At 50.0% G+C, this 22,426-nt stretch overlaps 2 protein-coding genes across 3 annotated transcripts; both read left to right on the forward strand.

Annotated features, from left to right (window-relative positions):
- Positions 1 to 110: 110 nt before the first annotated feature.
- On the forward strand, positions 111 to 10,173 carry MON1B (MON1 homolog B, secretory trafficking associated). The gene is made up of 6 exons (XM_042918378.1): positions 111 to 429; positions 645 to 802; positions 3,039 to 3,368; positions 3,858 to 4,677; positions 5,024 to 5,171; positions 7,295 to 10,173. The coding sequence occupies exons 2-6, from the start codon at positions 655 to 657 to the stop codon at positions 7,502 to 7,504; spliced, it is 1,656 nt and encodes a 551-aa protein (XP_042774312.1). The 5' UTR covers positions 111 to 429; positions 645 to 654; the 3' UTR covers positions 7,505 to 10,173.
- SYCE1L (synaptonemal complex central element protein 1 like) lies at positions 8,602 to 21,748 on the forward strand. 2 transcript variants are annotated; one of them, XM_042918379.1, is made up of 12 exons: positions 8,602 to 8,676; positions 15,137 to 15,199; positions 16,888 to 16,947; positions 17,136 to 17,210; positions 17,779 to 17,826; positions 18,099 to 18,153; positions 19,327 to 19,410; positions 19,667 to 19,730; positions 20,595 to 20,664; positions 20,754 to 20,841; positions 21,106 to 21,190; positions 21,390 to 21,748. In XM_042918379.1, the coding sequence occupies exons 1-12, from the start codon at positions 8,607 to 8,609 to the stop codon at positions 21,501 to 21,503; spliced, it is 876 nt and encodes a 291-aa protein (XP_042774313.1). In that variant the 5' UTR covers positions 8,602 to 8,606; the 3' UTR covers positions 21,504 to 21,748. The 2 variants fall into 2 exon arrangements, with proteins under 2 accessions (XP_042774313.1, XP_042774314.1); XM_042918380.1 differs by lacking the exons at positions 15,137 to 15,199; positions 16,888 to 16,947.
- Positions 21,749 to 22,426: the final 678 nt, after the last annotated feature.

The raw sequence follows: 22,426 nt of genomic DNA on the forward strand, positions 1-22,426 counted from the left end.
CGCTGAAGGAGAGCCGGTTTCTCTTGATTGGGCCATGAGGGAGGCAGTGCCGCCCTCCGACTCCGGATTGGCTGGACGTGAGCCGAGCCCCCCTCACGCCGGCAGCCTTCTGTAGGAGAAGCGGGCCCGGCTCGCCTGTGTCAGCCGGGCCAGCCAGTGCGGTTATAGGCGGCTCACCGGGTCCCTAACCGGAGCGACGTAAATCTGGGAGGGGCGCGCGTCATCTCAACGGTGAGGGGACACCAGTAGGCGGCGGGAGAGAGGGCTGCGGCGCGGCGGAGAGCGAATAAGGCGCCTCAACCGGAAGCGTCTTGGGAGCGACGTCGCACCCGGAAGTGTGGCAAGACGGACGCCGCACCCGGAAGTGTGATGCTACCGCGGCTTGAGAAGTGATGGTACCCGGCCAATTGAGATACGGGGTTAAAACAGGTGTGTATGTATCTTTATTTTCTAGGGCCCAGTGGGACCTCCCTTTTCGGAAAATGTTGGAGGGTGCGCGTATTTGGCATGTTTTTGACTGTTTCATCCTGTTGAAACCCGACGGGAAATGAGCACTAGGAATGTGTCCGAGGGGGCCAGGCTCAGTAGAGGCTTTTAAGAACTTTCTTTTGCCGCCTGTCACCTTCAATTCTTCTACCCCACAGGGATGTGCAGATGGAGGCTGGAGGTGACACTACTGCCCCACCCCCTGGGGACGTGGAGGACTTGGAGGACACTCGGTTTCCCAGTGAGGTGGCAGGAGACGGTGGAGGGCTTCGCGAAGACCCACCGGATCCTGGAGACGGGGACCAGGAGGAAACAGGTATGCCTTCCCGTCATTCGGGTCTTGGAAGGAATCCCTACGGAGTGTCTTTGTTGAGGGAGGTCAATGGAGGACCAGCGAAGAGTCTTTTGGGACACAGGAAAGTAGCTTAAACCATAGCAGGATCAGTAGGAGGTCATTGTGGACACACGGTGTAATTTAAATCATGGAGGAATGACAAGGAAATCCGTGGGTATCAGGGGATGTTCCCTGGGGCCTTGGTGTGAGTTCAGGTCTTTGATGAATCAAGAGATTGGGGTCACAGAGGGGCATGGGGATTTAGGATGTTTAGGTCAAAGAATGACCAAAAGAAAGTTAATACAGTCGAAGGGGAACTATTTAGAAGTCAGTGTCTTTGGTGGCTAAGGTGTTATGTAAGTCCTTGCGGTGGGAAAGGGGATCAGTGGTGACCAGTGGGCACTCAGTGTTTTCATCATTGAGGAATCAATGGTGAGTTGTTGGGGGCAGTCTTTAAGGAACCAGAAATTAGTGGATGTTAATGGTGATCATCGGTAGGGAGGCGTGGACATTAATGAGTTTATTTGGAGAGTGAGATGACCTATAGGAGAGTCTTTGAAGACCCAGCTGGATGTGTAAAGGTATTTGATGGAGACACAATGGGAGTCTTTGGGGAATCAATGTTCACTGACCACTTTGGAATGAGTGGATGTTAGTGGCATCATCAGGAAGGATGAGTGGACATCACCGAGAATAAATGGTGGTGGTAGGGGGTAGTGTCTTTGAGAACTTGAGAATTACTGTCAATTAATGGCAGGTACTGGGAGGAGGTAATTGGTAACTGGGTACATGGGGGATCAGTGAATGTCAACCAGAGAATGAGGGAATATGTGGTCACTGGGATTTTATGGGAAAATTGTTGAGACATACTTACGAATGGATAATAATGGATGTCATTGAGGGATGAATGGGTATTGACTGGAATAAAAGAGAGGAGTGTCAAGGGAGTCAGTAGGGGGCAGTGAAGTCCTGGGTTTTATTGGTGATTATTAGTGACGGTCATGAAGAAAGTCATTATTATTGTCCTGTGTGTTAGTGTATATTATAGTGGGTATTGTGAGGAAGGGAGTAGCTATCCGTGAAAATAAAGGGAGGTCAGGGAAATCAGAGGAGGTCACTGAAGTCCCGGGTGTTGGTGGAGATTAATAGTAGTCACTGGAGTGAAGGGAGAATGGAATAACAGGGTCAGAAGAGTCAGTGGAGGTCATATGAAGTCTCAGATGTTAGTAGAGGTCGATGGTGGTCATGGTGGGGATGAAGCACCCATGGAGTAAAATATTTTAGATTGTGTGACAGGGCAGTCATTGGAGGAATTAGTGATATTGTGGGGTCACTGGGATGTTAGTGAACAGCAGTGGGAGTAAATAGTGGATTAAGGAAGGCTTAAAGATCTGGGTGTTAGTGGATATTCATGGCCGTCATTGGGAGATTTAGTGGTCATCATCAAAGATACACGTGGGTGGGGCGCCTGGGTGGCTCGTCGGTTAAGCGTCCGACTTCGGCTCAGGTCATGATCTCGCGGTCCGTGAGTTCGAGCCCCGCGTCAGGCTCTGTGCTGACAGCTCAGAGCCTGGAGCCTGTTTAAGATTCTGTGTCTCCCTCTCTCTGACCCTCCCCCATTCATGCTCGCGCTCTCTCTCTGTCTCAAAAATAAATAAACGTTAAAAAAAAAAAAAAATTTAAAAAAAAAAAAAAAAAAAAAAAAAGATACACGTGGGTGACCAGAAGAGTCAGTGAGGTCAGTAGGGATCAGTGAACATTGATGAGAATAAATAAGAGGTTAGGGAGGAGTGGGGCAGGGGGAAGGATTTAAATGAGAGAATATAGAGATATTAGTAGATGTCATGGTGGCCAATGAGGGGTGAGTAGGTTCTAGGAGAATAAATGAGGGGTCAGAGGTTTTAGTGGGGAATCACTGAAGATGGAAATATTAATAATGGTCATTCAGAGGCCCTGGGGTGCTTTGAAGCCTTGGAAATGGCAGTTATTGAAAGAATAAACAGTCTCTAGGGACATAGTTCAATAATGACAATGAGAGATTGGATTGTTGGGGTTTTAGAGGGATCTCTTGGGTGTCATTGAGAGGCAGAGGAGACACCTGGAGGTCTGTGTCAGCAGCAAGGGTCACTGGGGAGCCGGTGGAGATTTGGTAAATCCTTGGGTACCTGGAGTTAGTGGGAGTCCACAGCCAGATGACCCACCAGGAGTTCTCTTTCAGAATCCGAGACAAAGGACCAGCCACCCAGCCTGCTGTCACCACTGCCCCAGTCAGGGGCCCCATCATGCACCTGTGGGCTCTGGGATCCCGCAGTCTCTGAGAATAGTCCCACAGGTGGCCCTGAGAGTGGCTCTGGGGGCCAGGGTGGGGACCCCAGCGACGAGGACTGGCGCAGCAAGCGGAAGCACGTGTTTGTGCTGAGCGAGGCAGGCAAGCCCATCTACTCGAGGTACGGCAGTGTGGAGGCACTGTCCACGACCATGGGCGTGATGACAGCCCTCGTGTCCTTCGTGCAGAGTGCAGGAGATGCCATCCGTGCCATCTACGCGGGTGAGCAAAGGAGGAGGTAGATCGGGGGATGGTGACTGGGAATCTGGCTGGCCCACCGGCTGCCTGGGGGACTAGCCCACCAGCCAGGGGTGAGTCCGTGTGTGTGGATGGCTGGCCAGGCGTCTGTCTGTTGTCTGTCCGTTTGGCCAGTTGGGTCCTGAGTGATTAACTCGCCCGGGTCGGAGTCACTGGCTGGATAAACTTCCTTATTTATCTGAAAGCGTGACCTCGGGGGCTCTGTGGCTGAGTTGGGTGTCTTGCTGGGCTCTGTGTCAGTCCTTGCTCTGTGTCATCCATGCTGTGTGTCTCTGCGAATACCCACACTCCCCCCAGTTGTCCTTATCCCAGCCCAAGTGTACCATGGAGTGACCGCGTGAGCTTGGGCCAGCAGTGTGTGTGTTCAGGCAAAGAGCAGAAGAGCCCCGCCCGATCCCCTCCGGTCGCCGCTGACCCATCTCTCCCCCCCGCCCCCACCCTTCCCTCCCCTAGAGGACCACAAGCTGGTGTTCCTACAGCAGGGCCCACTGCTGCTGGTGGCCGTGTCAAGGACTCCGCAGTCGGCAGCCCAGCTGCGGGGGGAGCTGCTGGCTGTGCACGCACAGATAGTGAGCACGCTGACACGCGCAAGCGTGGCCCGCATCTTCGCGCGCAAGCAGAACTACGACCTCCGCCGCCTGCTGGCCGGTTCAGAGCGCACGCTGGACCGGCTTCTGGACAGTGTGGAACGCGACCCCGGTGCCCTGCTCCTGGGCGCCGTGCGCTGCGTGCCCCTGGCGCGCCCACTGCGGGAAGCACTGGGCGCGCTGCTGCGCCGCTGCACGGCACCCGGCCTGGCGCTGTCCGTGCTGGCGATCGGAGGGCGACTGGTGACGGCAGCTCAGGAGCGGACCGTGCTGGCCGAGTGCCGCCTGGACCCGGCCGACCTCCAATTGCTGCTCGACTGGGTGGGGGCGCCGGCCTTTGCGGCAGGAGAGGCATGGGCGCCTGTGTGCCTGCCCCGCTTCAACCCCGATGGCTTCTTCTACGCCTACGTGGCTCGCCTGGATGCCATGCCTGTCTGCCTGCTGTTGCTGGGCACCGACCCTGAGGCCTTCCATGACATGGCCACCTGCCGGCGCCTGGTGGAAGAGGGCATGCACACCCTCGGGGCCACGCGTGCCCTCCGGGAGGCTGCCAGCTTCTCTAGTGCCCCAGCAAGCAGTGCCCCTGCCTACAGCGTGCAGGCTGTGGGGGCACCCGGCCTCCGCCACTTCCTCTATAAGCCGCTGGATATCCCCGACCATCACCGCCAGCTGCCTCAGTTTACCAGGTAGGCCCTGACCCTATGGGCGGTTGGCTGGGCAGGCAGGCTTATTTGACTAAAAGATTCTTCTGCTGGACATGAGGCGGGAGACAGCCGGGCATCCTCTGGAAAGGTGGGATCGAATGGGTGTCCGTGTAATGAGGGAGGCTCAAGCAATCCCTTACTCTAATCTAGTGCTCAAGGAATCAATCCCTCGTTTGCTGGGGAAGCTGGGTCTCCAGCCCCTGAGAAACCCCAAGTCCGATGGGGAAGGCTCGGCTGCCTCATTTCATTGAACCCCTAGACTGAGGGGAGACGGGCCAGCCAAGGAGGCCTCTGACTGACCTGGCCTTACCTCCCGCGGTCCCCGCAGCCCTGAGCTGGAGGCCCCGTACGGCAGGGAAGAGGAACGGCAGCGCCTGTCGGACCTGTACCACCGCCTGCACGCGCGCCTTCACAGCTCCTCCAGACCCCTGCGCCTCATTTACCACGTGGCCGAGAGGGAGACGCTGCTGGCCTGGGTGAGTCGGCTAGGGGTCAGAAAGGGTTCGTTCCCGACCTCACGCCTCCTTTTCCCCCACCGGATCCCCTCCGACCGTAACAGCCTCCATCGAGCACGCTGTGCCCTGGCCTGCATCACTGTTCCTGACGCTACATGTGTGTCTTTGAAACCCAGGAGGATCGCGGGGTCTCCAGCCCTCCAGTAGCCCCATCTGTTCTCTGTTCCCCCGTAAACAACCTGTACAGTGTCTTCCACTCTGAAGAGGTCACATTAACAGCCATCAGTGTGCCTCCTGCTTCCCGGTTAGCCCTGCCTGTGTGTGCACAGTGCACCTGTCACTCTGAGTCCCCAGCGCTCTTGAACATGACAGAGTTGGTCCCAGGCTGTGCCTTCTGCCCCCGGGGTGTTCTCCCCTGGGGTCTCCGGGGCTCCTCGCCTCCCCTCCCGTGGGTTTATTAAGGGTCAGCTATTCAGGGAGTTTGGTCAAGGTGACCCCGTCGGAAATAGCACCTTCCCCCAGGCTCTGCCATTTAGTACGCATATATTAAATAACTTCTTGTATGTCTGTTGTGTGTCAGGCATTGTTCTCACCTGAGAATTTTATTTTACTTTTACATTTTTTTCACTTTGATTTTTAAGCAATTTCAGACTTAGAAGCTGCAAAACAGTACAAATAATTACCATAAATAGGTCTTTCACCTAGCTTCCCCAGATGTTAACCACAGGCGCTTATTAAAATCAGGAAATTAGCATCACTACAACATCATCTCATCCACAGACCTCATTTAGATGTCACCAGTTGTCCCACTAACGCCCTTTTACAGCTCCAGAATCCAGCGTAGGATCATAGGCTGGGCTTACTTATTGTCTCGTTTAAACCCTCCGTGGTCTTTTTTGTTTTGCATGTCGTTGGCACTTCTCAAGGGTACCAGCTAGTTGGTTTGTAGAATGTCCCTCAACTTGGGTTTTTCTGATACTTTATCCTGCGTTTTGGGCAAAAATATCCCCCGAGTGAGTGATGTGTCCTTCTCTGCATCCTGTCAGGAGGTCCACAATATCAGCTTGTCCCGCTGTTGATGCTAACTTAGATCACTTGGTTAAGGTGACATCTCCCAGATTTCTCCACTGTAGCGTTTTGCCTCCTTCATAACCGGCAAATATCTTGTGGTGATTATGTCAGACTTGTTTTTTTATCATACTTTCGTCCACCAATTTTAATATCCATTAATGATTCTTGCCTGCAAGAGTTACTACTTTGGTGTTTACCAGGTGGTGATTTTTGAACTCCATCATCCCTTCTACATTTATTGGTTGAGATTCTACTACTATATGGAAGAACTTTTCCTCCCCCTATTTATTTGTTGAATTTTTAATTTTCTATCAATATGGTCTCAGGGATTTTTCTTTAATTCTTTGTGGGCTCAAAGACTTTTCTGTCACTTATTTTGGTGCCCAAACGGTCTCTGATTTAGCCAGGCTGGCCCCTGTGTCTGATACGTCTCCATCACTGTTGAAGCATTCTCATTTTCTGGCACAAGATGTTCCAGGCTCATCATGTACTTTCTCTGTGCCCGTCCTGGAATGAGCCATTTGTCTAACGAGCCCTTGTGCCTTTTCGTAGAGAATGGCATTTCAAAATCAAGATATGGTAGGCCCAGGATTTTAAATTGGCTTGTCAGGAGATGACTCACTTAAGAAACGGCATCTAAGGGGGAGGTGGCAGGCCATGTGGGTTTCTAGAGGGAGAATGTGGGGCTTGTCTACAACAGCTGCTCCGTAAGTGTTAAGCTTGTTAAGTTGTTAAGTATTAAGCATTGTTGTTGTTATACTCGGTGCACAGATGAGCAAACTGATATCCAGGAAGTACACACACACACACACACACACACACACACACACACAGCCAGCATTACCCAATTGAAGCCACTAGATCCAGCTAATTCCTTGGCCCGACTGAAAACCCCTGGCCCGCCATGATATTAGCTTACCTATTTTAGCCCAGTGACCAGGTAGCACCAGGTGGGAGCCCTCGCCAAGTGTGTTTTCCAAACAGGAGACAGGCATGGGGCTAGGGTGGGGCAGACGGGACAGGGCATGACCAGCTCTGGCTCAACAGACTCTTGTCCCCTCTCAAACCTGCAGGTGACTTCCAAATTTGAACTCTATACCTGCCTCAGCCCCCTGGTGACAAAGGCTGGTGCCATCTTGGTAGTGACCAAACTCCTGCGCTGGGTGAAGAAAGAGGAGGACCGGCTCTTCATTCGTTACCCACCCAAGTACTCCACACCCCCAGCAGCCCCAGCTGCCTCTACAGACCAACCTTCCCATAATGGCTTGTTCACTGGACCTTGAGAGGCTGCTAGATTGAGCAGCGCTGGGAACCACCACCTTTAGCTTTTACCTTCTGTCTCCACCCTGGAAATGGGGCGCAGGAGGGGCAGGGGAGAGAGAGGCTGCTTCCCCCTGCACCTCCACCTCTGGGGCAAATCCTTAGGCGTCCCTCTGCCTCCCTCTCCCTCTGCCTCACCTCCTCCACCTGGATGACGTGCCAGCCTCTGTTAGGGGCTGTCTCCTCCCCCACACCCCCTGTCCTGCATCAAGAGTCGGCCTCCTTGATGGGCTCTCAGCCCTGAGTGTCCAGGGCTGGCCAGGGTCCCCATGGGGGGCCCGCAGGGGCTCTGGAATTGGGAATGCGGTGCCAGCCTATGGCTGGAGCCAGCCTGGGGATATTTTAAAGAAAAAAAAAAAAACTGTACATAAAAGGCCTAAAACCGGTTCCCACGAGGACATTCCTTTGCCCTTCACCTACTTTACCCTGTCAAAAGTGGCCCCCATCAATGTAGCTGCTGCTGCTAGTAGTGAGAAGGTGGCCTCCAGGGCCTACCTGGCTCTGTAAACCAGGCAGAGCACCTGACTTCCCACATGGCCGAGATCCAGACTTTTTACGCAGGAGGTGCCCTCGGCTTCCGAGGCTCGTTGTACTCCTCTATGAAAAGGAGGAAACGTCGCGTAGGCTGTCACGTGAGGATCTGTAAACGACAGGGGTCTCGACCTCTTGTGTACCACCGCACAGCACACGTGTATGTGTCCCAGACTCACAACCTGCACAGCAACCTAGAGAGGGAAAGCCCTCCCTAGAGTTTGTATGTGTGTGCACAGCACTCATTCCTCAACCGAACCAAGACCCAGTTGTGCTCCTGTTTTGCCTCCCCCGGAGTTGGCGGGCCTCAGGGTAGACGCATGCGCGCTGTCAATGAGGGGCCCCGGTCCGCGCTTGGCTACAGCTGAAGCCTCATTGCTCCTCCGCCCGGGTCAACTGGCGAGCGGACACGCACTACACGCATGCGCGCCGCAGAGCCTGTAGCCCTCGCATAGGTGGGGGTTTTTTTGTTTTTGTGTTTTAACCAATCGTCATCCGAGGCGCACGCAAGCGCAACCTCCCGCGCGTAGGAAAATGGCGGGGAAGTTAGAGCCTTTGGCAATGGAGCCGCCGGAAGTTGTGGAGGAGACCGAGGAGGCTGAAGGTAGGGAGGGCGAGCAGGCGTCTCCGCAGTCGGGTCAGAAGGGAGGGAGGCTTTGTCCCGTAACAATAACGAAATATTAGTAGCGGTACTAAAAACGTGAAAATTTAAGCTTTTTATAAAAAAAAACCCTTCATCAAAGGGGAGACAACTGACTATTCTCAATCTAGATTAACTCCTGTCAACTTCGTTGGGTATGTTGACTTAAATGTTTGGAAGAAACAACAGCCTGTATATTTCGGTATGCATCCCTTCACACAAAACACGGAGGTGGATGTTGTCACAAGAATCACCCTGCTGCCGCCACACCGAAGAAAATCCCCAGTAATTCCCCAGTGTCCTTTCACACCCAGCCCACGTCACACTTCGCGTGGACTCTTGGGTCTTAATGGAGAATGGCCTCTCCCATGGACAGCTTTTCTCCACAGCATTTTGTCAGTAATGACACCCCATACCCTAGTGAGAGGGGAAAAATTGCCCTAGAGATCACTAGAAATCACAGTGTAGCCAGAAGAAGAAAATCTCCCCCAAGATGGTGAGCCGCCGCTCTCCCCCTAACATTTTTTCGTTACAGACATTTTCGGAATGTGCACGACTACAGCAAATAACATGGTGAAGGCCCATGTATCCATCACTCTGGTTTCAAATGTCGACTCTCTGCCCTCCTCTGATCTATCCCTGTCCCCCTTCCTGCGCACTCTTTAAACCGTTATATTAATAACATGTTGGATTGCATCTTTCCAGATCTATCTATGCAGGCATCGTCAATAGTTACGATTGTTATTTCTCCAGCACCTAAAACAAGGCCTGCTTGGTATATAGTGGGTACTCAGTAATTTTCTTTTTTGTATTGTATGGATAACTAATAACTTTACCGGGAAGAGCTTTCTTAAATAAGGGCTACATGTGGAGGGCCAGCTTTAAGCAAAGAACAGACAGAAATGAGAAAGCTGCAAATAGACCTCATGTATTGAGCAGTTACTATAGCACTTGTGATAGTAACAACTGTGCTGAAAACTATTTTAGTTTCAAGCTTTCAAATTAGTCACAATTGAAGTTAGGATTAACTTCACCAGCAACAGAGAAAATTGAAAAGCATATCCAAGTTATCATTTTCTAGCCCATTGAAAATGGCTTTAAAAAGAGAGGCTTTAAATCTAGTATTGATTACTCTGTGGGGAAACAGCCTGTCTCTTGCCTCACTCAGAGAACTGACCACTAAAGACTTTGCTAGAAGCAGTTTGGAAGTATATGTTTAGCATCTAAAATGCTATTCCGTATCTTTAGTCACCGTGCTCAGTAATCAGAGAGTATGCAGATGTGTGGACCACAAAGGATCACTGGAGTGTTGCGGATGGAAGTACAACACAAGGAGCAATCAGGGAAATGGCTGGATTTAGATCTGTCCATGCATATCGTGGAATGCTTGTGTGGCGGATATTATTTTAAGCAGTAGGGGGAAAAATCCAATCTCATTTAAGATACTTAACAATGGGTTTTAAAAGCGTAAGATCATGGTTTGTTGACACAGAAGGAGCTCCAAAGGTGATCATAGTTTTATGAGAGGAAAGCAAATTGGGATTTAAAAAAACCAGAGGGCCACGTCAACTAGAGCCATATGTATGTCGCACAGAACAGCGTCTGAAGCTAAAGGCCTAACTAATGACCCTCAACAAGGGACGTAGGTTTTTAGGAGTGCACAGAGGTGGAGGTATTTTGTGATGTTTTTTTCTCTTTTATTTTTCTTTCAGGAAAATGTATTCTATAATTTTAAAATATAAGAGAAATAGGGAAATTTTTGAATGGCATCGGAGGATCATATACTGACCTTGAGCACTGTTAACATCCCAGTTTTGATGGTTATACTGTGGTTACCTAGTAGAGTCCCCTTGGGTATAGGAAATATACACTGGAATAGTAAGGAATAATGGGCCATGGTGCCTGCAATTTGTGTTACAGAAATGCTCACAACTGGGAAATCTGATACCAAGGCAGATAAGAGCATTGGGGCCTTTTTCTACCACTTTTATGTACATCTGAAATTATTTCAAAATAAAATGTCAAAAGGGACTCCTGCTGTACAGGCTGTTTTATAATATACACTCCTAAAAATTTTTATCAGGACGTTAGTCTGATTATTTAAAAATTTTGCTGATAACTCACGATGACTAGGACTAGAAATGAAGTGGGGAGGAAAAATACAGACAGAGCTTTGGCAGAAATGGTTACAAAAGCCGGCTGTAAAATGCACGGAGACAATCGAGAAATCACGTTATCTGGGCACTGGATGGTATTACATGATGACTGTTACTCTTGTTGGTGTGGTTAAAGGTTTGGAGTCATCTAGTGAAAATCCCTTAAGTAGCTGAGACTCTTCATGAAATATCCAGGGATGAAATGTCAGGAAGCATAGGGCTTTCTTGAACATACCTCAGCACAGGAAAAACGTAGCTGAAGCAAATACGAATGAATATTAATAGCTGTCAGATCTCAGCAACGCAAAAATCAAAAAGTATCATCATGGTGTCCTCTCTACTTTTGTGTGCATTTGGAAATCTTCGTGTGGAACACTAAAAAGAAAGCAAATAATTAGAACTACTTCCCCTTGTTAATAAAGTAGCTTTAATTTTTGTTTCACTTCCAAATATTGAATATTATAAAAATTTAAGAATCTCAAGCAGAGACATACCAACCTGGTATTACTGATTATATCAGAGAAAGGCAGTAAGATTTAGGGCTAAGGTGAGAAGGAAAAGTGTCTTTTTAACTTCACCAATTTCTGTAGTGTCCGAATGTTTTGGGGGGTAAGAAAGTAAAAATTAAAGCAATACATGAAATACATTTTACTAAAAGGTCTGAGTGTGTTCAAAGGCAGTAGTTACCTCTGGGAAGGGGAGTAACTTGATGAAGGGGCTGTTCATGAGAGGAAGCTTTTACTTTTGGTCCAGGTTTTTCTTTTTCTTTTTTTTTTTTTAACGTTTATTTATTTTTGAGACAGAGAGAGACAGAGCATGAATGGGGGAGGGTCAGAGAGAGGGAGACACAGAATCCGAAACAGGCTCCAGCCTCTGAGCTGTCAGCCCAGAGCCCGACGCGGGGCTCAAACTCACGGACCGCGAGATCATGACCTGAGCTGAGGTCGGCTGCCCAACCGACTGAGCCACCCAGGCGCCCCTGTCCAGGTTTTTCTACATTAGCTTATTAAGTGCTGAAAAATTCAAAAGCAAAATTAAATTAATGCATGCTAATTTGTAAAGGATTTCAGACAAGACAGAAAGATGTACAGAAGGTGAACATATCACCCCAAACATTTTTTAAATTTTTATTTACTTTTTTTAAATGTTTATTTATTTTTGGCAGAGAGAGACAGAGCATGAGCAGGGGAGGGGCAGAGAGAGAGGGAGACACAGAATGCGAGGCAGGCTCCAGGCTCTGAGCTGCAGCACAGAGCCCGACGCAGGGCTCAAACTCACAGACCACGAGATCATGTCCTGAGCTGAAGTTGGATGCTCAACTGACTGAGTCACCCAGGTACCCCAACCACCAAATATTTTAACAAAATTTAATAAGCCTAGGTTAAGAAAGAAGCCCTGATTTAAAACATGATTTCTAATGGCTACAAAAGATTTCATCCTACGAATGTGCTGTAGTTAACTAAGATATCTTTAGGTTGCTTCAGTTTTTTAAGATTAGAAACAATGAACAATTTGCCCACCATCGTTTATTTTCTTAAGATAGATTCCTAGATAATGGAATTTCTGATCTGGAGGGTTTGACTAATTTTTTAATATTTACTACTAAAAAGCTTGAAATGTAAGACTGGTTTTGCCTATCATTTTGGCAAACATTAAAAAGTTTGAAAATGTATTTGGCTGCTAAGATTACGGGGAAGGAGTCTTTTGTGGACCTGCTTGAAACAAGTGGAGAGCAATTTCATAATACACATGAAATTTAGTAACACACATGCCCTTTAATCCAGCAGGTAGCCTAGTAGGAATTTATCCAGTAAATATATTCCCATACCTGCACAAAAAAGAATGTATGGGGATGGTTTTCTGGTTGAATTGTGCCCCTCCTCCAAATTTATGTCTACCAGAACCTAAAAATGTGACCTTATTTGGAAATAGGGTCTTTGTAGATATAACTAGTTAAGATAAAGTCATACTAGATAGTAGAAGAGGGAAATTTGCACATACAGAAATACACGAATGCCAGGTAAAGACACACACAAAAAAGGAAGACCCCAAGGGAAGACCCATTTTGTGGTGCTTTGTTACGGCAGCCCAAGAAAACCAATACAGAGGGTCACTGTGGTATTGTTTATAACAACAAAAAGGGAAACATCCTGAATACCCATCAGTAAGGGGGCTTCTCTTAAATTATGGTATATCCATTCAGTGAATCACTATGAAGCCACTAAAAAGAATAAAAAAGATCACCAGTATACCTTGTCAAATGAAAAATACAAGACGTGGACCATTCATGAGGCAACACTACTTGTATAGAAAGAGTGGGCTTGTGCTCATATATGAATTGAATTATCTCCAACTACACAACAAAGAGCTTGTAACACTAGTGGTCTCTCTGAAGGGGAAGTGAGAAGCTTAGGGTCTTAGGAGGGACTTTTCCCTGTATGTTACTGTGAGTAAGTATCTCTTCCTTTATCCTGTGGCTATCATATGTGTTTTTCTAGCGGCCTTTCATTTTCTCTGCCCAGTGTTCCTCAGAGAGGAGTGGGTCACTGGGATTTGACCTTTTATCATTGATTTCAAGAGTTGAAGATGTTGAAATTTTTCCTGTGGCTTTTTTGTTGTTGTTGTTGTTGTTATAACTTTATTTTATTTTTTTTTTAAGTTTACTTATTCATTTTGAAAGAAAGAGAGCACGAACAGGGAATGAGCAGAGAGAGAGGAGAGAGAGACTCTTTATCAGGCACCACGCTGTCAGCGCACAGCCAATGCAGGGCTCAGTCTCACAAACCGTGAGGTCGTGACCTGAGCCGAAATCCAGAGTTGGACGCTTAATTGACTAAGCCACCCAGGTGCCCCTGTTATAATTTTAAAAGTGACACAGGCTGGTGTTAAATACATATAGAAGTAGAAGTGGTGAAAATTGTTTTTGAGTCAAGATCCAAATACATTGGATACAATTGGATACAATTAAAATTCCAATGAATGATACTTGGGTCAAGTCTCTTAAGATCAATAGAGTTTCCTCTCCCTCTTTTTTTTTTTTTTTTTCTTCTTTGCCGTGTATTTGTTGAAGAAACCAAATTGTCCTCTGGAGTTTTCCAGCATCTGGATGACACTGATTGCATCCCCATGGTATCATTTAACATGTTTCCCTGCCCCTCTTATTTCTTCTGAATTAGTATTTAGGTATAGAAACCTGGTAAGATTCCTGTTGTTTTGTTTTGTTTTGTTTTGGCGAGTATCCTTCATAAGTGGTGTTGTGATCTTCCATGAGGAGGCTCATAATACCTGGTTGTCTTCTTTTGATGCTAGTCATTGATGACCATATCCTGGACCTACTGATTCTTTAAAAAAATTTTTTCATTACTTTAAAATTTTTTCATATTATAATACAGGTAGTCAGATGTTAGAGGAGTATATTTATTTATTGTTGAGAGAGAGAGAGATCAGGGGTGGGGCAGAGAAAGAGAGAGACAGAGACAGAGGATCTGAAGCAGGCTCTGAGCTGTCAGTACAGAGCCCGACTCAGGGCTTGAACTCATGAACCATGAGATCATGACCTGAGCTGAAGTCGGGCACTTAACTGACTGAGGCACCCCAGACCCATTGATTCTTTAAGAATTTGCAACTTGTGGCCTATAATGATTTAAAAAAAAAATTATCTGAAATCTTTCTGTCCTACTGCATCAGTTTGAACTTCATACTGATTCTAAACAGCAGCAGCAACAAAAATGCATCCCCTCCTTCTCTCACCCCCGCGTTTCACTTCATTAAGGAGATGCCTGTGGTGTCCTTTGACCTCTTGAGAGTAGCTGAACATGAGGAGTTCTGATTCATCCAACACACATCGTAAACCTCAGGGACAAGGGACGGGCTCTTTTTTTTTTTTCTTTTTTTTTTTTCTCTCTTTTTTTTTAACGTTTATTTATTTTTGAGACAGAGAGAGACAGAGCATGAACGGGGGAGGGTCACAGAGAGAGGGAGACACAGAATCTGAAACAGGCTCCAGGCTCTGAGCTGTCAGCACAGAGCCCGACGCGGGGCTCGAACCCACGGACCATGAGATCATGACCTGAGCCGAAGTCGGACGCTTAACCGACCAAGCCACCCAGGCGCCCCCAAGGGACGGGCTCTTGCAGGAGCCTGCTCTGTCTGGAAGCCCCTCAGCCTGTCCTCGGTTCCAGGTCAAGGGTGTCTACGCCTTCCTTCGTCCCTTCCCAGAAGGCCTGGACCTTCCCTCCCTCCTGAAATTGTGGTTTTCATCTCCACAGGGCAGACCAAGCCTTTGAAGGTGCCTGAAGACTTGCTGGCAATGGTGAAAAAGCTGCACAAAGGTCATGCATGTCTTTGTGTCTGAGGCTCAGCCTGGGGTTTTGAGGCAGGCAGATGCAGTTCAAACCCAGACCCCTCAACTCACAACCTTGAGAAATTATCCCACTGCACATTCTCCCTCTTGCACAACTTAATTCTTTGAACTAAAAATATAGCTTCAAAATTCAAGAAGTATAAGAGGATGGAAAAGCCTCCTCTCTTACACACATCAACGCACACACAAACACCAGCCACCCGTGTCCCTGACCCAAGGGCTCGCAGCAACTATTTGTAAATTCTTAGGTATCTTTCCAGAGATTAAACAAAATACATTCATGGGTATGTATTCTTTGTCCTCCCTTTTAATACACGATGGCAAATGGCAATGCAAATGACTGTACCTTGCTTCCATTGTTGAGGGGGCCCAGGAGCCAGCCTACATCTGGGCTGGGGCAGGGTACTGGCCACGTTTGAGGTTTGACCCCCACCCCAGCCCATCTGCAACTTAAATACTGTGATCCATTGGTCTGTTTGGTCTGTTCCAAATAAAAGAGAATCACTTCTTCCTCCTGCCCTCACACTGTCCCCCCAACCCCCATGGCCACCTGCAGAAGTGCATCGGGGCTGCTGCCTAGGCTAAAATTAGGTAGAGAACTTACGGGACTGGAAATGCAGGGTGTTGGTGACCCTCTCCAGTAAAGTGAAGACCCTCAGGAATTTGTTATTGTAATCAGCACCTTGGAGAGCATCCAGGCTCCTGGAAGTCTCAGGGGATGGAGTTGGTGGCCTGGGAAAATCAAGGGCTTGAGTTTATTAACTCCAGAACTCCAGATTCTCAGGGGTTGGTAGTGAGACCCAGCAAGGGGTGGGAAGCTTTTGCCCCAATTCTGTGCAGCTGACTGAAGTCAGAGAGGGCTGAGGAGGAAGTCTTTTCCATACAGAGCCCTGAAATTGGGACTGAGAAGTTAGAGATGGTTCCCTAAAGAGAGAATGATCTCCCTGTCACGGGAGAACCTTAAAGTTGCTATCCACAGAGGAAAGCATTTTTCTCATTTCTCAAATGTGGCCAAGACCACAGTCAGATGGACAGAAGTGACTGCCAGGCTTTCAACAGGGTGGAGCAGGTGGGAGATCTCCACACTCCCACCACACTCAAAATTACATCCAGAAGCCTCCAGCATGCCCCAGGAGGCCCTGAGTGATCTGCCATCACACTTGCCCCACCTTGCCTCCTGGTGCTTTTGACTTGCTCGCTAGACTCACACCAGCCACACCAGGCCCTTAGCCATTACTTGGGCATCTGCCTCACTCGCTCCCACCGCTGGGGCTTTGCCCTTGTCCCTCTGCCTGGCATGGTTCCCTTTTCCATGCTCCCACGCCATGGAGTGGGCAGGGCTCCCTTCCCTCACCTCTATATCAAGAAGCACCCTCTACCCTTTCCCTCTTCAACCCCTTGCTTCACTTTGTTCCATCCACCGCAGTTACTGTCGCCCACATTGATAGCCTGTATCTCCGTTCAATGTCCATTTTTCCCACGCAGGATGCACACCCTGCAAGGGCCTCTCACAGAACCCAACGTGTAGCAGGCGCTCAATAAAATCGTTTTGACTGCTAGTAGCAGAGACACTGTGCCAACAACCCACCCACCTCCATCTGCCTTAGACAGCCAGGCGTCTATCTTCTCTGGCTCAGTCTTCCTTTCGTTCTGCAGAGGGAAGTCTGGAGCCACAGATTGAAGACCTGATTAACCGGATTAATGAGCTTCAGCAAGGTAAACGCCAGGACCTAGGCTTCCTAGCTGGCCAGGAAGAACCTCGACTTGGAGTGCCTCCACTTCCTCAGCTCTAAAATCCAGGCACCTCTGGCTTCCTTAAAGATGAGTGTGCAGAGTCTCAGTGTGCAAGAGAATAGCAGAGGTAGAGGCTGCACTCACACAGTGTCTTCTCTTTTTTGGCCTAGCAAAGAAGAAATCCAGTGAGGAAATGGTAGAGGCCCAAGCTCTCTGGGAGAGCCTGCACAGGGAACTGGACTCCTGTAAGTGGCAGTAACAGAGGGACCCAGAGATCTTAGGAGCACTGCTGATGTTCTCTGCATGCCTCAAGGTCTTTGCATGGACTGTTCCCTCCACCTGCAGTGCTCTTATCCCTATAATCCAGATTGCCTTTTGTTGTCTCATCACCTTTCTGCTGTCAGCCCAAGCTTCATTCTAACAGGTCGACCTCGATGCCCCATCGGAATATGGAATGGCAGCTTCTGTCTGTCACTGTCACTTTCCTGCTTGACTTGTTTCTTCACAGCCTTTATTTCCACTTGACATAACAGATTTATTTCTAGTCATCTATCCCATTGGCCTAAACCCTGTGCATTCTGCAGTCTTCACTCCTTTGGCATTTGCAGAGAATGTGGACACTGAGGGGGAGAAACTGGATCAGGATGCCCCCCCCCAGTAGGAGATGGGTGCAGGTGGCAAGAAGATACCGCCCCCCCTGCCCTGGCACTGTACCTTACCTTCGGCAACCTTGGTATGCCTTGTGCGTGAAGTGGCAGTGGGGGCACGGGGTGTGGCCCCTGGAGGCTCAAAGTGTCACTGTGTTTTTTCCAGTGAATGGAGAGAAAGTTCACCTAGAGGAGGTCTTGAGCAAAAAGCAAGGTATTTATCAGCTCTCTGTCTTCACTGTTCTACCCCATTCTACCCACAAAAGCCCACCGTTCCCAGAAGAGCTAGAGGAATCCCACTGACACCGAGTCAGGGGGCTTCCCTCTCTGCTCACATCTGTCCCTTGGCGGCCACCTGACTCGAAGTAAACACTAAGGGCCTCTGAGTGCCCTCCGATGTGTGATATGGTGTGGGGCCCATGACGTCCTCCCGTCCCTGATTCCCCAAGAGCTCACACAGGGCTCCCTTGGTTCCTCTCCCCACAGAGGCACTGGGGATCCTCCAGCTGCACTGCGAGAGGAAGGAAAGTGGAGCTCAGAGGTAAGAGGTCCTGCCCAACTCTTCCCTACTTTGTTCCCAACCTGAAGGAGGATGGGGCAAGAGCTAGGGAATATATACCTTGGACACACACTTCTCATTTTTCCTTTCTGCAGAGTAGCTAGACTTGAGACTCTCTCTCATCTTTGATATCAGATAATAGTGTTGAGATTAACTCACTCATTTAAATGTTCATTGCTAGTTTCTTTATTAAATAAATTTCACCCACTGGTGTTATTCTGAATCTTCTCTTGGTTATCCAGCTCTCCCACCATCCATTCAATTGTCTATCTATCTGCCCATTTAGGCCCCCCAGTCATCCATTCACCCACCCACCCATCCATTCATCTACACATCTATGCAGTCCTTTTCCAGCCAGCCATCCAGCCAACCATTATGTCTTCCATCCAACCACCCATTCACCCTCACTCCGTCTTTCCAATCACCCATTCATCTAGCTGTTTATTTCTTCCCCCAACCATCCATCCAGACATCTATCCATCCTTCTAGCAATTCTTCCTTTATTTCTCTGTCCAGCCACCATCCCTCCACACTTCATTTGTCCAGCCAGCTATCCTCTCTTCCGCCAGTCACCCACCCATCCAGTTATTGCCCATCCAACCATCTCTCTATCCACCTCCGTCCTTTGAACCTTTCCTTTCTTGTGACCAGATGTCTCACACCCTGGTGGACCATGATTTTAACAGTGTAGGAAAACCCGGTGATAAAGTGGATGTATGCTTAACCACACCACACGTATCAGTTTATGTTCGTTTTTCTACCTAATCCTCACAATGACAAGGACAGGAGTTAAGGGCTACTGTCACCTTCCCACCACTACCACCATTTTACATATGAGGAAACTGAGACCCAGACTGGTCGAGTAGCTTGTCCAGGGTCCCAGTAGAATAGCAGATCCAGAATTCAGGTCAGGACTTTACAATCTATTAAGCCAAACTACTGTACCCCTCACGGAAGTTTCTTGGGAAGGCATGGTTTGATGAGGGACAGGATGAACAGGGTGATCATCTCAGAAGCCCATAATGCTGCCCATTGTGTCACAGAAGAAAGGAGAATGATGAAGGTTGTGAACAGACCACCCCACCCCCCAACCTTGCTGAAGGAAATGGAGGCTTATTTAGAGACTATGACTAAGAGCTGTCTTTCTCCTTCCAGGAAGAACATGTTGCAGGAGTGCACAGAGCAAATTTCTGTCCGTAACTGTCAGGTTACAGAGAGTTGCAGGCAGAGGAAGCTGGGGTAACCCCACATCTACAGCCTGATGTGGCAATGGCTGGGCATGGGAGTGGGGCTTGCATCAGGGAGAGTTTGTTGGAAGAGGAGCTGTTGGAAACAAGGCTTGGAGAAGAAAGCCCATAAAGGGGCTCCTAGTAGAGGGAGCACCAGGCAGAGATCCAAGGGTCCCCCAAAGGAATCCCCAGACTGGGCCAGGCTGGGTGTCCGTCTCAGTGTCAGTCTAGCATGTGCTCTCTCATTCCTGGGTCTTGGCCCCTAGGGTTCAGGTTGAAGAACAGCTGGAGAATTTGATGAGCCAGCACAAGGACCTCTGGGAATTGCACGTGAGCCATCCTCATTGCCTCCAACCAAAGCCCTTCCTCTCCTGGCTTCTGTGTCCCCACAGGCTGGCTCGGTGCCCACCCACTGCTCAGCCCCAACTCCATGGGATAGTCCTTGTCTCCTTCCTCTTACCCACCTAGTCAGCCCTTCCGCTTTTACCTTAAATCTAGTCACCTCTTACCATCCCGCATTGCCACGTCTAGCATCTATGGCCCGGCCTGTTGCAGTAGCCTTTGCCGAGCATTCTGCTTACTTCCTGCTCACCTAGAGTTCGCTCCCCTTGCAGTGGCAAATGGGAACCCTGAAAAAGCCATGGTTTGATCATCCCTTCATTCAATTAATGTTGCTGGACGCATCCAGCAACATTCCAAGCAGGAGGAGACAGTGAGGAGCCAAAGGGGTCAAGGATTTGTTGTCCCCAGGATGGTTGGGGGGTGGAGGGGGGCATACTCAGACTCCAAACAAAAAAATAAGTAGATAGATCATGTAATGTCAGTGGGGAAGGTGTCTCTAAGCAGGTGACATCTGAATGCAGACATAAAGTAAGGGAGGAAAACATTCAGGTATCGTGGTGCAAATGCTCCTGGAAGCAGGAAAGGCAATGCAAAGGCCCTGAGGCTGACGCGCATCTTGGGTATTTGAAGAAGAGCAAAGGGTGGGGTGGGGGTGGGGTGGGGAGAGAAGAGATTTGAGAGGTGCACGGGGATATAGGGAGCTTCTGGAGAAGAAATGTGTCTCACCACCACCAACTACAGCAGGAACTGCACATGGAGTTAAATCGTTGAATGAATGAATGAATGAATGACCTAATTCGGGTAAGGACTTGCTGAGAGGACAGACAGACGGACAGGTCCCCTCTCTCGCAGATGTTGAAGCAGCGATTGACCTGGGAGATACGTGCCCTGCAGAGCAGCAAGGAGCAGCTGCTCACTGAAGGTTGTACGCCGAGCAGGGGGCGGGGCGAGGGGCGGGGCCGAGTCCGCCGGAGCTCCCGGCCCCGCCCGTGACCCCCCGCCCACCCGCAGAGAAACTGGCCCGGGACAAGCTGCGGGAGGTGGAGCGGAGGCTGCGCTCGCCACCGGAGGTCGGGGGCGCCCGGATGGTGAACGACGGGTGAGAGGGCAGGGGCCCTGGGGTGAAGGGGAAGGAACCAGGAGGAGGGGAATGGGCTAACGTTCCCCCCTCGCTCCGGCACAGCCTCCAGCCGACCCCGGGGCGGGCTGGCGGGACTTACGGGGTGCCGCGCTCCTTGCACCCCCGCCGCTCGCGCCTCGGCTGCTCTGCGTCTGCGGTCTCTGTCGGGATCTCGGTGGCTTCCTCCCCTTGCCGCCACACTCTCGTTCTCTTCTTCCTCTCTCCGCCCCCCCTGCTCTCCAGGCAGCCGGCGGAGGTGGAGATACTCGAGGGGCAGGAGACTGCCCCAGACCGTTGCCCCCCAAAGGACGCGGCCTGCAAAGGAGAGGTAGGGAGCCCGGCGATGGCGGCGAGGGGGCAGAGACGGCGGGGCTGCCCTCGGAGTCCCTGGGAGTCAGCGTCCGTGGGGAGCAGGGCGTCCCGGCGGAGGACGTGAGGGACAGGGTAAAGGCAGCCGCCCGCCCGCGTGCCCGGAGGCCAGCGCCCTCGGGAGCCGGGGCCCGCAGCCTGACTCGTGGCTCCCGCAGGCCGGCCCCGAGCGCCCCAGCGCCCGCAGCGAGGATCTGGAGCCGCCCCCAGACCCAGAGGACCCGCCCCGCCCCCTCCCCCCACGCCCCTCCTTCGAAGGCGACCGGAAATAAAGGCGAGGGTTTCGGACCGTCCTCCACCTCCAGCTTCACTCTGTTCTCCAATTCCTAACTGTTTTACCAACAGGGGCTAAAGGGAACGTGTTAAACACCCATATAAGGTCCTGTATGTCTCCTAGTAAATCCCAGCCTCCCAACAGCCCCTGCATCTCCCACAGACGCCACTGACCTCGGGCCCCTTCCCTGCCCCCCTCACCCGGGCAGTTCCAGCCAGCTGCTGCTGCACCCTCTCCAAGTACTTTTTCTTTTTTCTTTTTTTTTTTTCAACTTTTTTTTTTTTTATTTTTGGGACAGAGAGAGACAGAGAGAGACAGAGAATAAACGGGGGAGGGGCAGAGAGAGAGGGAGACACAGAATCGGAAACAGGCTCCAGGCTCCGAGCCCAGAGCCTGACGCGGGGCTCGAACTCACGGACCGCGAGATCGTGACCTGGCTGAAGTCGGAGGCTTAACCGACTGCGCCACCCAGGCGCCCCTCCAAGTACTTTTTCATCTCAGGACCTTTGCCCTGCTGTGTCCTCACGTGGGGGGGGGGGGGGGGGAGGGGGGCCTTACCCCAGGTCTCTACAACAGCAAGTCGGTTAAGTATGTCAGCTCCCTTGGAGGCTGGCGTGGGGGACCCTGTTCCAAAAGGTGTCTTGTTGGGGCGCCTGGGTGGCTCAGTGGGTTGGGCATCTGACTCTTGGATTTTGGTTGGGTCATGATCCCAGGGTGGTGGGATCGAGGCCCTGGTGCGACTCTGTTCTGAGTATGGATCCTGCTTAAGATTCTCTCTCTTCCTCTGCCCTCAGCCCCTTCCCCCTTTCAAAAAAAATAAAATGAATTAAAAAAAATTAAAATTCAAAAGGTGTCTTGTGCCAGGGTCCTGTCATTTACCAAACATGTATTCATAAAATGCAGGTGCTGGTTGCTGTGTGC

Source organism: Panthera leo, chromosome E2 (assembly GCF_018350215.1).
Source record: "Panthera leo isolate Ple1 chromosome E2, P.leo_Ple1_pat1.1, whole genome shotgun sequence".
In the NCBI taxonomy this organism is placed as follows: Eukaryota; Metazoa; Chordata; class Mammalia; order Carnivora; family Felidae; genus Panthera; species Panthera leo.

Coding starts and splice junctions, on each gene's coding strand:
- MON1B (XM_042918378.1), top strand. CDS start 655: ATGGAGGCTGGAGGTGACACTACTGCCCCACCCCCTGGGGACGTGGAG. Junction 803..3,038: donor CGGGGACCAGGAGGAAACAG/GTATGCCTTCCC, acceptor GTTCTCTTTCAG/AATCCGAGACAAAGGACCAG. Junction 4,678..5,023: donor CAGCTGCCTCAGTTTACCAG/GTAGGCCCTGAC, acceptor CGGTCCCCGCAG/CCCTGAGCTGGAGGCCCCGT.
- SYCE1L (XM_042918379.1), top strand. CDS start 8,607: ATGGCGGGGAAGTTAGAGCCTTTGGCAATGGAGCCGCCGGAAGTTGTG. Junction 15,200..16,887: donor GGTGAAAAAGCTGCACAAAG/GTCATGCATGTC, acceptor TTCGTTCTGCAG/AGGGAAGTCTGGAGCCACAG. Junction 21,191..21,389: donor ACGCGGCCTGCAAAGGAGAG/GTAGGGAGCCCG, acceptor TGGCTCCCGCAG/GCCGGCCCCGAGCGCCCCAG.